Here is a 13,758-nt window from a genome sequence, read left to right on the forward strand (position 1 = left end):
AAAAAAAAAAAAAAAAAAAAAAAAAAAAAAAAAACCGCAGAAGATAGGCATTGATCAACAGCCCAGCATCTGGGAACAACTACTTTCTAGTTTTTGATTACAGACACTTCTTTTGTTCATCTACAGTTGTTTTTAATATGCATGGCTTGTATCCTAGCTGAGTTTCTCAACCTTAATTCTGTGACATTTAGCACCATATAATTATTTGTTGTTGGGGGGGGTGCTATCCTGCGCATTGTCTATCAGCAGCATCCCTGGCCTATATCCAGTAGATGCCAGTAGAATTCCCCCATCCCTAGTTGTCATGATTGCCAAAAGTCCCCTTGAGAGCAAAACTGCCCTCCTAAAGATACAATGGATGGCCAGGGGTGGTGGCTCACACTTGTAATCCCAGCACTTTGGGAGGTAGAGGCAGGTGGATCACGAGGTCAGGGAGTTCAAGACCAGTCTGACCAACAGGGTGAAACCCCGTATGTACTAAAAATACAAAAATTAGCTGGGTGTGGTGGCGTGTGCCTGTAATCCCAGCTACTCAGGAGGCTGAGGCAGCAGAATTGCTTGAACCCTGGAGGCAGAGGTTGCAGTGAGTGGAGATCGTGCTACTGCACTCCAGCCTGGGCGACAGAGCGAGACTCCCTCTCAAAAACAACAACAAAAAAGAATCAATGGTCTAGCTGAACTAGGAAATTTACAATAAGTAATTCAATCATTGGTTCCCTTTTATATTCTCCATGGTGTCTAATGAGTGCTTTAATAAATGCCTATTAGCATGAAGCAACGATGACCTAGAAACTTAGCAGGTGCCAGCAATGATCCTGTACCTTGGGACTGTAGATTCCTGAAGGATCAGTGTTTAGGACCTTGACACTAGTCACTATAAGAAGCAGAAACACAAGGACAGTCTAAAAACAGTTCCTGGTACATAATGGGTGCCCAAGAAATATCTGCTGAATAAGCTGACAATGACACTCTGATCCTTGAAGACAGGTCTCTTTAGTCCTCAGGAAAAAGTGGATTAATTCATCCACTGTAGCATATATATGTAAGTTATATACATTCACCCTGAATGTTCACAAATCACAAAGCTAAGTTTATCACACTTGGGGATGTTTCAAGGGTGAACACAGAGATCCTAGACAAGTCCCTTTCTAAAGACCTTTCCAAGCCATGATCATTAAAGGAACTCTTGGCAGGAAATGGTCACTCATGCCTATAATCCCAGCACTTTGGGAAGCTGAATAAGGATGATGCCTTGAGCCCAGGAGTTTGAAACAAGTGTAGGCAACATATTGAGACCCAATCTCTATAAATAATAAAAAGTTAACTGGGCATGGTGGCACATGCCTATAGTCCCAGCTACTTTGGAAGCTAAGGTGGGAGAACAGCTTGAGCCTATGACTGTGCCTGGGCAACAGAGCAAGACCCTGTCTCAAAAACAAAAAAAATAAGGAACTCTAAACCACAGGGCAGATGAAACATCAGGATTCTATCAACACTACAGTACATTAAAGAGCAGCACATGAAGGGTTCACAGAGTCCCTGATAATATAAAAACTCTTTCTAATTTCCTAATGACAAATACATACTTTTCAGGGTAAGGGGAAATTTTACCTTGGGCAGATCTGTAGCCAGATAGGGGAGGCTTCATTCCATTCATCTGTCCATTGCTGGACCGGCTAATGATATTCTTGGAGGAAATTGTTTCTGAGACAACAGTACACTTAGGCTTTATGGTGGGACCTGAGCTATTAACTGTTCGCCCAGGTCCCAAGCTACTCACTGGTCTTCCTGGGACTGAACTACTGACAGTCCGTCCAACTGGAATTGAGCTACTTATGGATCTCCCCAGGCCACTGACTGACTGCCCAGGGGGGCCTGAGCCACTCACTGGTCGTCGAAGTTCATGTGGACTGCTCATAGGCCGTCCAGGGCCACGAGAGCTGCCCAATGGTCTTGCAGAACTACCTGAACCACTGATAGGTTGCCCAGGGCCACTTGAGCTGCTTGCAGGTTGTCCACGGCCACATGTACCAGTGACTGTCCGCCCAGAGGGATGTGAGCCATTGGTTGGCTTCTTGGACCCACTGATTGATCGCTCAGGTCCTGAGCTGGAGCTGCCATTCTGGCGCCTGGGCACAGGGCCAGAACTAACTGTGGGCCGAGTAACTCCTGTGCTGGGCTGCCCAGGGGCTGAGCTAGAGCTGCTGCCTGGCTGTTTGACACCTGGACTCTTAGCCTTATTGTGTGGGGTGACCATGGGCCCAGGCCTGGAATGGCTAGGAAGGGACGGAGATTTTTTGGCTTTGTGCTCCATAGCAGATTTCTGAGTCCTGCTAGCAGAAGTCTTTGGGATACTTGGTGAACAGATGCTGGAATGAGGCTTTCCAGCTCCATTGAAAACAGGTCTGTCATGACCCTCACGAAGTAAAGGTTGGGAGCTACTGCCAGATCCTGCCTTGATCCTCTCTCCTGGCATGGATTTGGATGAAGACAAAGCTAAGTGCTTCTCATTGGCCATGCTGGGTCTTGATTTCTTCTCAGCATGAGGAAGGGGCATTCCTTTGGAAAAGGGATGCCTGTCTCCAGAACCTTTGCTAAGTTTTGTGCCCACACTTTCTTTCTGAGAGGGTGTCTTTTTGGACACAGTTGGAGGTAGTTTAGCATCTGTCTCAAGTTTTTTTCTCCTACGCTTTCGTTCAAGGAATTCTCGCTCCCTAAGTTCTTCTGCAGTCATAGGTCGTTCTTCTGATTTCTTCACTACCTTGATTTCCACTGGTTCAAACTGCTTTTTCTCAGCCAGTCTGAGTAAATCAGTGAAGTTCATGGGTGGTGGGGCACTTTTAAGTGGGACCTTTGGTTTGCTTTCAACTTTGGGAGGTTCTTGCTCTTCCTCATACTCCTGCTCTGACTCTGCATGATTGTATTCAAGGAATTCATTCTCTTCTTCCATTTCATACTCTCGGTCGGTTCCTTGGCTGGTATGGCTTTCCGTTGTCTGCCTCTTCTTTGACTTTTCCTCAATAGGGATCCCATCGTAACCATGGAAATTATCCTTTGTCCTCTTGGCCATAGCTCTTGCTTTCTTGTCATGTTTGAGCTCAATTCGCCTTTTCACTAGTTCTTCTTTTCTCCTTTTCTCCTCTAAGGCTAAAAGGGACAAAACAAAATTATTATTTTAAGACTCCAGTATGCTCAAGTGAAAACACAATGTTCAGATTACAGTTTGAAGACATCTAGGAATTAAATGAGGAAGTCATTTGAACGAGTATCAATTGAGTCATTTTTACATAATGGGTGGGAGACATATGGGTTTTTCTAAATGACTAAGCAAGTGAGAGTCTTGGTTTTCAGCTTTAAATATAGAAAATACTTTGGATGGGTACGGTGGCTCACGCCTGTAATCCCAGCACTTTGGGAGGCTGAGATGGGCAGATTATGAGGTTGGGAGTTTGAGACCAGCCTGACCAACATGGAGAAACCCCGTCTCTAAAAAAATAAATAAATAAATAAATTTAAAAAGAAAAGAAAACACTTCAAAATGAATACATTACCAAGTTAAGGGAATATCAGTATCCACTTAGAAGTTGTCATTAATTATGATTCAGTGAATACTTAAACATATTGAATCAGTTTCTTTGTATTTGCATTAAGCAGAACTATTCAAGATAAAGGCTTTAAAACTTCTCTATTTTAGCCTTTTAGATAGCATTCTGTTAATACAAATTGAAATGCAAAATGGGTAGAAACACTTTCAGAACCAAGGTTAAATTAAAGGAAGACTAGAGTTCTTACTGAGGACTTACTATGACCAATTAGAAGACATGGTTACTAACCCGTAAAAAGCTGTTACTTCAAGGGGAGAAAAAGAGAAAACTTTTTTTTTTTTTGGGACAGAGTTTCGCTCTTGTTACCCAGGGTGGAGTGCAACGGCGCAATCTTGGCTCACCGCAACCTCCGCCTCCTGGGTTCAGGCAATTCTCCTGCCTCAGCCTCCCGAGTAGCTGGGATTACAGGCACGCGCCACCATGCCCAGCTAATTTTTTGTATTTTTAGTAGAGGCGGGGTTTCACCATGTTGACCAGGATGGTCTCGATTTCTTGACCTCGTGATCCACCCGCCTCAGCCTCCCAAAGTGCTGGGATTACAGGCTTGAGCCATTGCGCCCGGCCGAGAAAACTTTTATACCAGTGATCAAGATAACATATGTAAAGCCATGAATACACAGTCAGTTAACCTCAACACACAAATACACACACACGCACCGCACCCCCTCCCAAATCTGTTGGCCTGTTATATTTTTACAAATAGCCACGGGTTTAATATGAACTAGATGTGAAGATGGAAGACTTTAAAATTGAGAATAAGGCTATATATACATACCTTTTTGTCTGAGTTCCTCTTCTTTCCTTTTAAGAAAAGCTTGTACAGCTGCTGATTGGACACCTTTAACTTTTGGGTCTTTTTTTGGAGGCCCCACTGCCAAACTATACCTTTTCTAAAAATAAAAACAGTAAAAGTTATAAGCAGTTCAACTATAAAATGTTTTATTAGGTATAAGGCATTGTGCCAGGTAATAAGAGGTATAAATGTTAACTGTGAAACCTATTCTTAATAATTGAAAGATCATATAACCCATAGTAAAGCTTAGCTATAAAATTTCAGGCTAAATATGTATTATGTATGGCTATTTTTGAGTACAATTTGGGATGTTACATATTCTATTATATTCTATATAACACCCCAAAATAATGCATAATGCATAAATGAACAATTCACAGAAACACTGTTTTCAGGCTATTTTTCAAAAAAGTACCTGGATTGGGTAACTAAATGAGATCACCACTTCGACGAATGGATTATTTGTATTTTAAAATTCTGATAAAGGCTAGGTACAGTGAGTGGCTCATGCCTGTAATCCCAGCACTTTAGGAGGCCAAGGCGAGTGAATTACAAGGTCAGGAGTTCGAGTCAGGTCAGGAATGCCTGGCCAACATGGTGAAACCCATCTCTACTAAAAATACAAAACATTAGCTGGGCATAGTGGCGGACACCTGTAATCCCAGCTACTCAGGAGCCTGAGGCAAGAGAATCACTTGAACCTGGGAGGCGGAGATTGCAGAGGGCTGGGATGGTGCTACTACACACTGTACTCCAGCCCAGCGACAGAGTGCAACTACGTCTCAAAAAAAAAAAAAAAAAAAAATACTGATTTTGTCTGGGCATGGATGGCTCACTCCTGTAATCCCAGCACTTTGGGAGGCCAAGGCAGGCGATCGCTTGTGGTGGGCAGTTGGCGACCACCCTGGCCAACATAGTGAAACTCTGTCTCTACCAAAAATACAAAAATTAGCCGGGCGTGGTGGCACATGCCTGTAATCCCAGCTACTCAGGAGGCTGAGGCAGGAGAATGGTTTGAACCCAGGAAGCAGAGGTTCAGTGAGCTGAGCTCATGCCACTGTACTCCAGCCTGGATGACAGAGGAAAACTCTGTTTCAAAAATAAATAAGTAAATGAATAAAATTCTGATTTAAAAAATAGCCTTGGCCGGGCGCGGTGGCTCATGTCTGTAATCCCAGCACTTTGGGAGGCCGAGGTGGGTGGATCACGAGGTCAAGAGATCGAGACCATCCTGGTCAACATGGTGAAACCCCGTCTCTACTAAAAATACAAAAAATTAGCTGGGCATGGTGGCGCGTGCCTGTAATCCTGGCTACTCGGGAGGCTGAGGCAGGAGAATTGCCTGAACCCAGGAGGCGGAGGTTGCGGTGAGCCGAGATCATGCCATTGCACTCCAGCCTGGGTAACAAGAGCGAAACTGTCTCAAAAAAAATTGAAAAAAAAAAAATAGCCTTCCTGGCTGGGAACAGTGGCTCACACCTATAATCCCAGCACTTTGGGAGGCTGAGGCGGTGTGGATCGCCTGGTCGGGAGTTTGAGACCAGCCTGACCAACATGGAGAAACTCCATCTCTACTAAAAACACAAAATTAGCTGGGCATGGTGGTGCATGCCTATAATCCCAGCTATTCAGAAGGCTGAGGCAGGAGAATCGCTTGAATGTGGGAGGCAGAGGTTGTGGTGAGCAGAGATTGTGCCACTGCACTTTAGCCTGGGCTACAGAATGAAACTCTTGTCTTCCTTGGAATGAAGCATTTCAAAGTCCAACTTTTCAAACAAACAGAAAAAAATACTCCTCACAACTATTTTCTCTCCTTACTACTCTACCCCAGGTGATTTTCTAGTAGGGACTTATAGCTACATATGTTATTTTTCTTACAACGTGGAAACACTGAGGTTTTACTTTGACCATACACAAAGGCTCGGGGTAAACCATAGCAAAAAGCATTTCAAAAAATCTATGCAAGAAGGGCCCAATTCTCCGTAACTTTTAGCTGTAGCTCTTATGTTCACTAAGTGTTAATTTGCCTCACAAACTCTCTTTTAGACAGGTTTCTGTAACACCCAAAAAATGCTTACATTATCCTGGCACAGCTGAAGTCCTTGGACCGCAGGTTTTATGTAACTACATCAAGAATTTACTAAACTCAAGTTATGTTAATTTGAACTACAAAAGGAAAAATATTTCTACTTTATAAGTACCTATTATGAGAGAAATATGATAAACACAGAGCTAAAATAAATTCAGACCCCAGGGATGATTCACTTCTAGGACCATTCCACATTAAATCCAGGAAATGAGATTTTTAAAGTGTCCTCCTTTTTTTTGTTAGGCAGATGCCGTTCTCATTTAATGTACCTGTTGCTGTGGCTAGCAGAAAAAGAAACACGTCCAAGAACAAATTGAGACAACTTAGGAATAACTTAGAAATCAAAAAAGTATTCCCAAATATTTATGAAATTCTTGGAGGAAAGCCAAAAGATATGTGCTTACTATAAGGCTGCCAAATACGACATATCTTGAAACAGGCTGGAAGTTCCAACCAAATTAGTCTATCAATGATGCAGCCGGCCAAGGAAGCAGGCTCTAATCCAACCAGAAAATCTTGCATGATAGTAATGCTGAGAAGTGACATATCCCTGATAGAAATCCCAAGACAGCATCCAGATTTCTTTCCCAGTCACCTTGGCTAGGTCCCAGTGAGATCCTTTAAATAGTCCATATCTTTGTAAATTTAATTTTAGACTCTTTCCTTAGTGGACAGGGGCTCAATATTTAAAGGAAAAAAGGGAGAAGGAAAGTGAGAAGAGAAAGAGAATACTGCTAACCTAACTAGATACGTATAAAATTGCCCTAGTTTACAAGAAAAGAACCATAAACACAGGTCTTAATCACAAGGAGCTTACATTTTCATTGTGGAATGGGCACCATGAATAGGATTCAAAGTTAAGATATACAAAAATTCATAAGCAGAGGCATGCACACACTCCACTCCATCCCATTAGGGATTTGGAAGCAGAGGAAGGTGGATTTTTTTTTTCACCAACACTTAAGATTTTCCTGGCCAGGTGCGGTGGCTCACGCGTGTAAATCCTAGCACTTTGGGAGGCTGAGGCAGGAGGATCACTTGAGCCCAGGAGTTAAGAGGCCAGCCTAGGCAACATGGTAAGATAACTCATAATAACTCATCTCTTAAAAAAAACAAAACGGGCCAGGCGTGGTGGCTCAAGCCTGTAATCCCAGCACTTTGGGAGGCTGAGGCGGGTGGATTACGAGGTCAAGAGATCGAGACCATCCTGGCCAACATGGTGAAACCCCGTCTCTACCAAAAATACAAAAAATTAGCTGGAGGGCCGGGCGCGGTGGCTCAAGCCTGTAATCCCAGCACTTTGGGAGGCCGAGGCGGGTGGATCACGAGGTCAAGAGATCGAGACCATCCTGGTCAACATGGTGAAACCCCGTCTCTACTAAAAATACAAAAAATTAGCTGGGCATGGTGGTGCGTGCCTGTAATCCCAGCTACTCAGGAGGCTGAGGCAGGAGAATTGCCTGAACCCAGGAGGCGGAGGTTGCGGTGAGCTGAGATCGCGCCATTGCACTCCAGCCTGGGTAACATGAGTGAAACTCCGTCTCAAAAAAAAAAAAAAAAAAAAACAACCAAAAAACAAAAAAACATTTTTTTTCCTTCCCCTGTCCATTATATATATACCTCATAGACTTGTCTGCCAAATCAAAGCCCCACATAAGGTTTTCCCCAAGAAAAATGCAAATACATATATTGGCATTACTTATTTAAAACAGGACTGGTTTGCTGTCTAGATAACCTAGCACTGAGCACTACCTAGCATGATTTTGGGATAGGTAACTTTTGTCTTAACCTGGGACTGTAAGAATTAGAAAATGGGATATGACAAACCAAAAAGCTGCTCTTGACTGAATACTGGTACCCAAAAGGGAAAACAGAGTCAATGGGGCACAGTTTTTTCTTTTCTTTTGAGATGGAGTCTTGCTCTATTGCCATGCTGGAGTACAGTGGCAAGATCTTGGCTCACTGCAACCTCCACCTCCTGGGTTCAAGCAATTCTTTTGCCTCAGCCTCCTGAGTAGCTGAGACCACAGGCGCACGCCACAATGCCTGGCTAATTTTTGTATTTTTAGTAGAGATGGGGTTTCACCGAAGTAGCCAGGCTGGTCTCGAACTCCTGGCCTCGTGATCCACCCACCTCAGCCTCCGAAAATGCTGGGATTACAGGCTTAAGCCACCACGCCTAGCCAATAGCCAATAGGGCATAGTTTAATGCAGTGTTTACCAAGCTTCAGTCATTTGCATACTACCTTTATGATTTTTACCTTTGTGGTATACTACCCCTACTATTATTTACTAATTTAAAAAAATATACAGACCTGGCTGGGCGCAGTGCCTCACGCCAGTGATCCCAGCACTTTGGGTGGCTGAGGCAGGTGGATCGCCTGAGGTCAGGAGTTTGAGACCAGCTTAGCCTTGAACTCTGGTAAAACCCCATCTCTGCTAAAAATACAAAAATTAGCCAGGCATGGTGGCTCATGCCTGTCGTCCCAGCTCCTTGGGAGGCTGAGGCATGAGCATCACTTGAACCCAGGAAGCAGAGGTTGCAGTGAGCCGAGATCATGCCACTGCACTCCAGCCTGGGCAACAGAGTGAGACTTGGTCTCAAAAAAAAAAAAACAAACCCAAAAAACATAGACCTAACATCATGGTCTGTTATTATAGCTTTACCTCAGCAATAATATCCATAAAATGACTGACTTGAACAACTATATTTTTCCAATTCATATAAAAATACATAGTAAAATAAAAAATTTTGTAAAAATGTAGAAATATTTTAAATAATATATTTGTATACTATTTACATCCAAGCCCTATATGTACTTTCTTTAAGAAACACTGACTTGCCGGGCCTGGTGGCTCATGCCTGCAATCCCAGCACTTTGGGAGGCCGATGTGGGCGGATCACAAGGTCAGGAGTTTGAGACCCAGCCTGGCCAACATGGTGAAACCTCTTTCTACTAAAAACACAAAAATCAGCTGGGCGCAGTGGCGTGTGCCTGCAATCCCAGCTATTCAGGAGGCTGAGGCAAGAGAAACACTTGAACCAGGGAGTCCGAGGTTGCAGTGAGCCAAGATTGCGCCACAGCACTCTAACCTGGCAAGAAAGCAAGACTCCATCTGAAAAAAAAAAAAAAAAAAAGGAACACTGACATAATGACTTAGTCTGGGTGCGGTGACTCATGTCTGTAATCCTAGCACTTTGGGAGGCAGAGGTGGCTGGATCACCTGAGAGTTCGAGACCAGCCTGGTCATCCTGGTGAAACCCCATCTCTACTAAAAATACAAAAATGAGCCAGACGTGGTAGCAGGCACCTGCAATTCCAGCTACCTGGGAGGCTGAATTGCTTGAACCCGGGAGCCAAGATTGCTCCAAGTGCACTCCAGCCTGGCTGAGAAGAGTGAAACTCGGTTGGTGGAGGGGGGGAGAAACACTGACTTAGGGAACAACAATACAGGAAAGGCAGAAAAACAAGAAAGGTGGTGTTGAGGAACTGATTTGCTTTGAAAAGAATTACAAAAAAAAAAAAAAAAAAAAAAAAAACTAGAAAAGAAGAAAAGAATTACAAAGGGTACTTTTAGCGTTTTTTCAAAGTCTATACCTATTCTCATCAATTTATGTGCCAATTTCAAATTCTGCCCTTTTTTAAACACCTCTAATTGTTAAGGCTATTTAAGCTGGCCTCACATTTAACCCAATAACTTTGCCATACTTGTTGTCCTGTCCTTATGATGCAGAAGAAATTCAATAAATCTATAAAATGTCTATTTTGTTGATCTTCTAGGAAACAACTTAAAAAGCCAGTAGTAAGGCAAGGTCAGCACTGCTTTAATGAGGCTTAATCTTGTTTACGTGAACTGAGCAAACGTCAATTTCTCATATCCTCTGTGACTTAAAAATGTACTCAGGCCAGGCATAGCGGCTCACACCTGTAATCCCAGCACTTTGGGAGGCTAAGGCGAGAGGATCACTTGAGCACAGGAGTTCAAGACCAGCCTGGGCAACATGGTGAAATCCCGTCTTTAAAAAAAAAAAAAAAAAATTAGCCGGGCACAATGGCACAGACCTGTGGTCCCACCTACTTGGGAGGCTGAGGCAGGAAGATTTTCTCAGCCAGGGAGATGGAGGCTACAGTGAGCCGTGGTTGTGCTACTGCACTCCAGCCTGAGCAACAGAGTAAGACCCTGTCTCAAAAAAAAAAAGCACTCAACATCACAGGTACCAATAAAATATTAAAACACTCAGGCAAAGTTTAGGTTCACAACCTAAAAAAAGACTGGGTCACCAGCCAGGCATGGTAGCTCACGCCTGTAATCCTAGCACTTAGGGAGGCCAAGGTGGGCATATCACAAGGTCAAGAGATCAAGACCATCCTGGCCAACATGGTGAAACCCCGTTTCTACTAAAAATACAAAAATTAGCCGGGGATGGTGGCGCGTGCCTGTAGTCTCAGCTACTTGGGAGACTGAGGCAGGAGAATTGCTTGAACCAGGGAGGTGGAGGTTGCAGTGAGCCGAGATCACGCCATTGCACGTCAGCCTGGCAACAGAGCAAGACTGTCTCAAAAAAACCAAAAGACTGGGTCACCACAGATCATCTTTATGAACATCTTTCAGTGGCTGGGCATGATGGCTCCATGTCTGTAATCCCAATACTTTGGGAGGGTGAGGTGGGAGGATTAACTGAACCCAACAGTTCAAGACTAGCCTGGGCAATATACTGAGACTCCATCTCTACAAAAAATACAAAAAAATTAGCCAGACATGCTGATGCGCGCCTATAGTACTAGCTACATGGCTGATGTAGGAGGATGGCTTGAGCCCAGCAGGTAGAGGCTACAGTGTGCCATGATTGTCAGGCCCCCATAATCAATTCCCTGAAATGAATCTTCTGGCTCTGTGGAGAACACTGACAGATACAGTGGCCTTTTGTATCTGGCTCCTTTCACATAGCATGTTTTCAAGGTTCATGTTGTAGCATGTATCAATATTTCCTTCCTTTTTGTGGCTGAACAATATTCTGTTGCATAGATAGACCATCTATTATTTTTATATTCATCAGCTGAATATTAGGACTGTCTCTACTTTTTGGCTATCATGAATAATGCTGCTGTGAAAATTTGTGTACAAGTTTTTATGTGGATGCACATTTTACTTTCTCTTAGGTATATGACCACACATCTTTTTATCTATCATTGAGCAGGCAAGACCTTTCAAAAGGGGGTTGCAATCAGACCCTGGTACCAAAAGATGTGTTATAATGGAATATTTTAAGAAACAGCTCCCCAGACCCATACAGGAGTAGCCCAGTGGAGAATCATTAAAAAACAAAAAACAAAAAACAAAAAACAAAAAACTTCAGGTTGGATTACATTACATCCTACTTAATAAGACAGAAGACTATTTGGCACCCCCCACTCCCACATCAGATGGTCATCTTTAGCTCTAGCAGCAGCACATCAAGATGCACCCATCAATTCTGAATCTGATTCAAGGCACCAGGCTGCTTCATTGTTTAAGCTTCATGAAAAGCAGCTGGACAAGAGTTTCTTTTATCCTAAGCATATCCATTTTATTACACTGCAAGCCAACTCAGTCATTCTGCTACGCCCCCATGAATGATCCACCACAGTGATGCTTGCCATTTAAATACAACATCAGAGGATTTTGCCAAGATTTGTAATTCTGAAGCCAACAGATTTAGAAAATATTAAGTTACAGGTATCGATCGACTTACCACCTATGCAACTTACGACCATTCAGCTTTACAACCACAATCGCTAGCCACGACTGCTCCGCATCTGGCAGTGCAAACGTTGCCCAGCTGGGCGTACGACAGTGCAGACCAGCTTCCGGCAGCACTACCATCTCTGCGTGCACCATTTCAACTGTACATATAGCCTACTCAACTTATGACCAAATCGTGTTACGACTGGTCCGCGGTCCCGACCGTGGTTGTTAAGTCAAGCACTAGCTGTACTTTAAATCATATCTGTTCCTTGCATTGAAACTGTATCATCTAGGTCAGATTAAGAAAATAAGAAATCAAGAAAATGTCAGTCTAGAAATATATGTACACCAAATATTGTATGTTATGTTGGAATCAACAGTCAATCCCTGGCTGGGTGCGGCAGCTTATTCCTGTAATCCCAGCACTTTGGGAGGCCAAGGTGGGCGGATCACCTGAGGTTGGGAGTTTGAAACCAGCCTGACCAACATGAAGAAACCCTGTCTCTACTAAAAATATAAAATTAGCCAGGCACGGTGACTCATGCCTGTAATCCCAGTTACTCAGGAGACTGAGGCGGGAGAATCGCTTGAACCTGGGAGGCAGAGGCTGTGGTGAGCCGAGATCTCACCATTGTACTCCAGCCTGGGCAACAAGAGTGAAACTCCATCTCAAAAAAAAAAGTCAGGCCGGGCGCGGTGGCTCAAGCCTGTAATCCCAGCACTTTGGGAGGCCGAGGTGGGTGGATCACAAGGTCAAGAGATCAAGACCATCCTGGTCAACATGGTGAAACCCTGTCTCTACTAAAAATACAAAAAATTAGCTGGGCATGGTGGCGCGTGCCTGTAGTCCCAGCTACTCAGGAGGCTGAGGCAGGAGAATTGCCTGAACTCAGGAGGCGGAGGTTGCGGTGAGCCGAGATCGCGCCATTGCACTCCAGCCTGGGTAACAAGAGCGAAACTCCGTCTCTCTCAAAAAAAAAAAAAAAAAAAAAAGTCAATCCCTCCATGAGAGCTGTTCGTTTTAATTGTAGAAAATATAAATTTTCTGACAGCTTTACATAAGAGATTTATAACTGGTTAGAATTAGGAGTTAGGAATATTCAAAGAATACCACATCCTTAACTTTAATAATCACCAATTTAAAAAATTTTTCTCAGAACATCAGAGTCAGGGAATGAAAGAAAGTAGGCCTGGAAAACCAGTGGTTCAATTAGAACTATTTAGCTGGGTGGCTAAGAGGGCAAAAATTAGTAACATGCCCCAAAAGATGCTATTCATAATTGCCATGGATTTAAATGTAAATTTTACTGTTACTGCATTTATAAAAACATACCTGGTTATAAAATGTAGTAATATCAGATAGATGTCTCAAGGAGTCTCTAGTCCAACCTCTGTTAGAAATGGCCCAGAACAGAGACACGTGTGTATTTACTGGCTATCACACAGTTTATAGCAGAGTCTGAATTAGAATCCAGATCTCCTAACTCAGCCCCAAAAGTGTTCTCACTACAACACACCTCACTTCTTTTTTTTTTTTTTTTTTT

At 43.4% G+C, this 13,758-nt stretch overlaps 1 protein-coding gene across 1 annotated transcript in view; it reads right to left on the reverse strand.

Annotated features, from left to right (window-relative positions):
• The window catches only part of SPTY2D1 (SPT2 chromatin protein domain containing 1), a 13,316-nt gene extending 8,461 nt beyond the window's left edge, over positions 1 to 4,855 (reverse strand). Inside the window, exons 1-2 of the mRNA XM_032240948.1 lie at positions 4,381 to 4,855; positions 1,612 to 3,147 (exon numbers count right to left, since the gene is read on the reverse strand). Coding sequence (XP_032096839.1) covers positions 1,612 to 3,070 — 1,459 coding nt within the window. The 5' untranslated portion in view covers positions 3,071 to 3,147; positions 4,381 to 4,855. The remainder of the gene's footprint in view (positions 1 to 1,611; positions 3,148 to 4,380) is intronic.
• Positions 4,856 to 13,758: the final 8,903 nt, after the last annotated feature.

This window comes from Sapajus apella, unplaced genomic scaffold, assembly GCF_009761245.1.
Source record: "Sapajus apella isolate SASKATOON/1434 unplaced genomic scaffold, GSC_monkey_1.0 scaffold47, whole genome shotgun sequence".
NCBI lineage: Eukaryota > Metazoa > Chordata > Mammalia > Primates > Cebidae > Sapajus > Sapajus apella.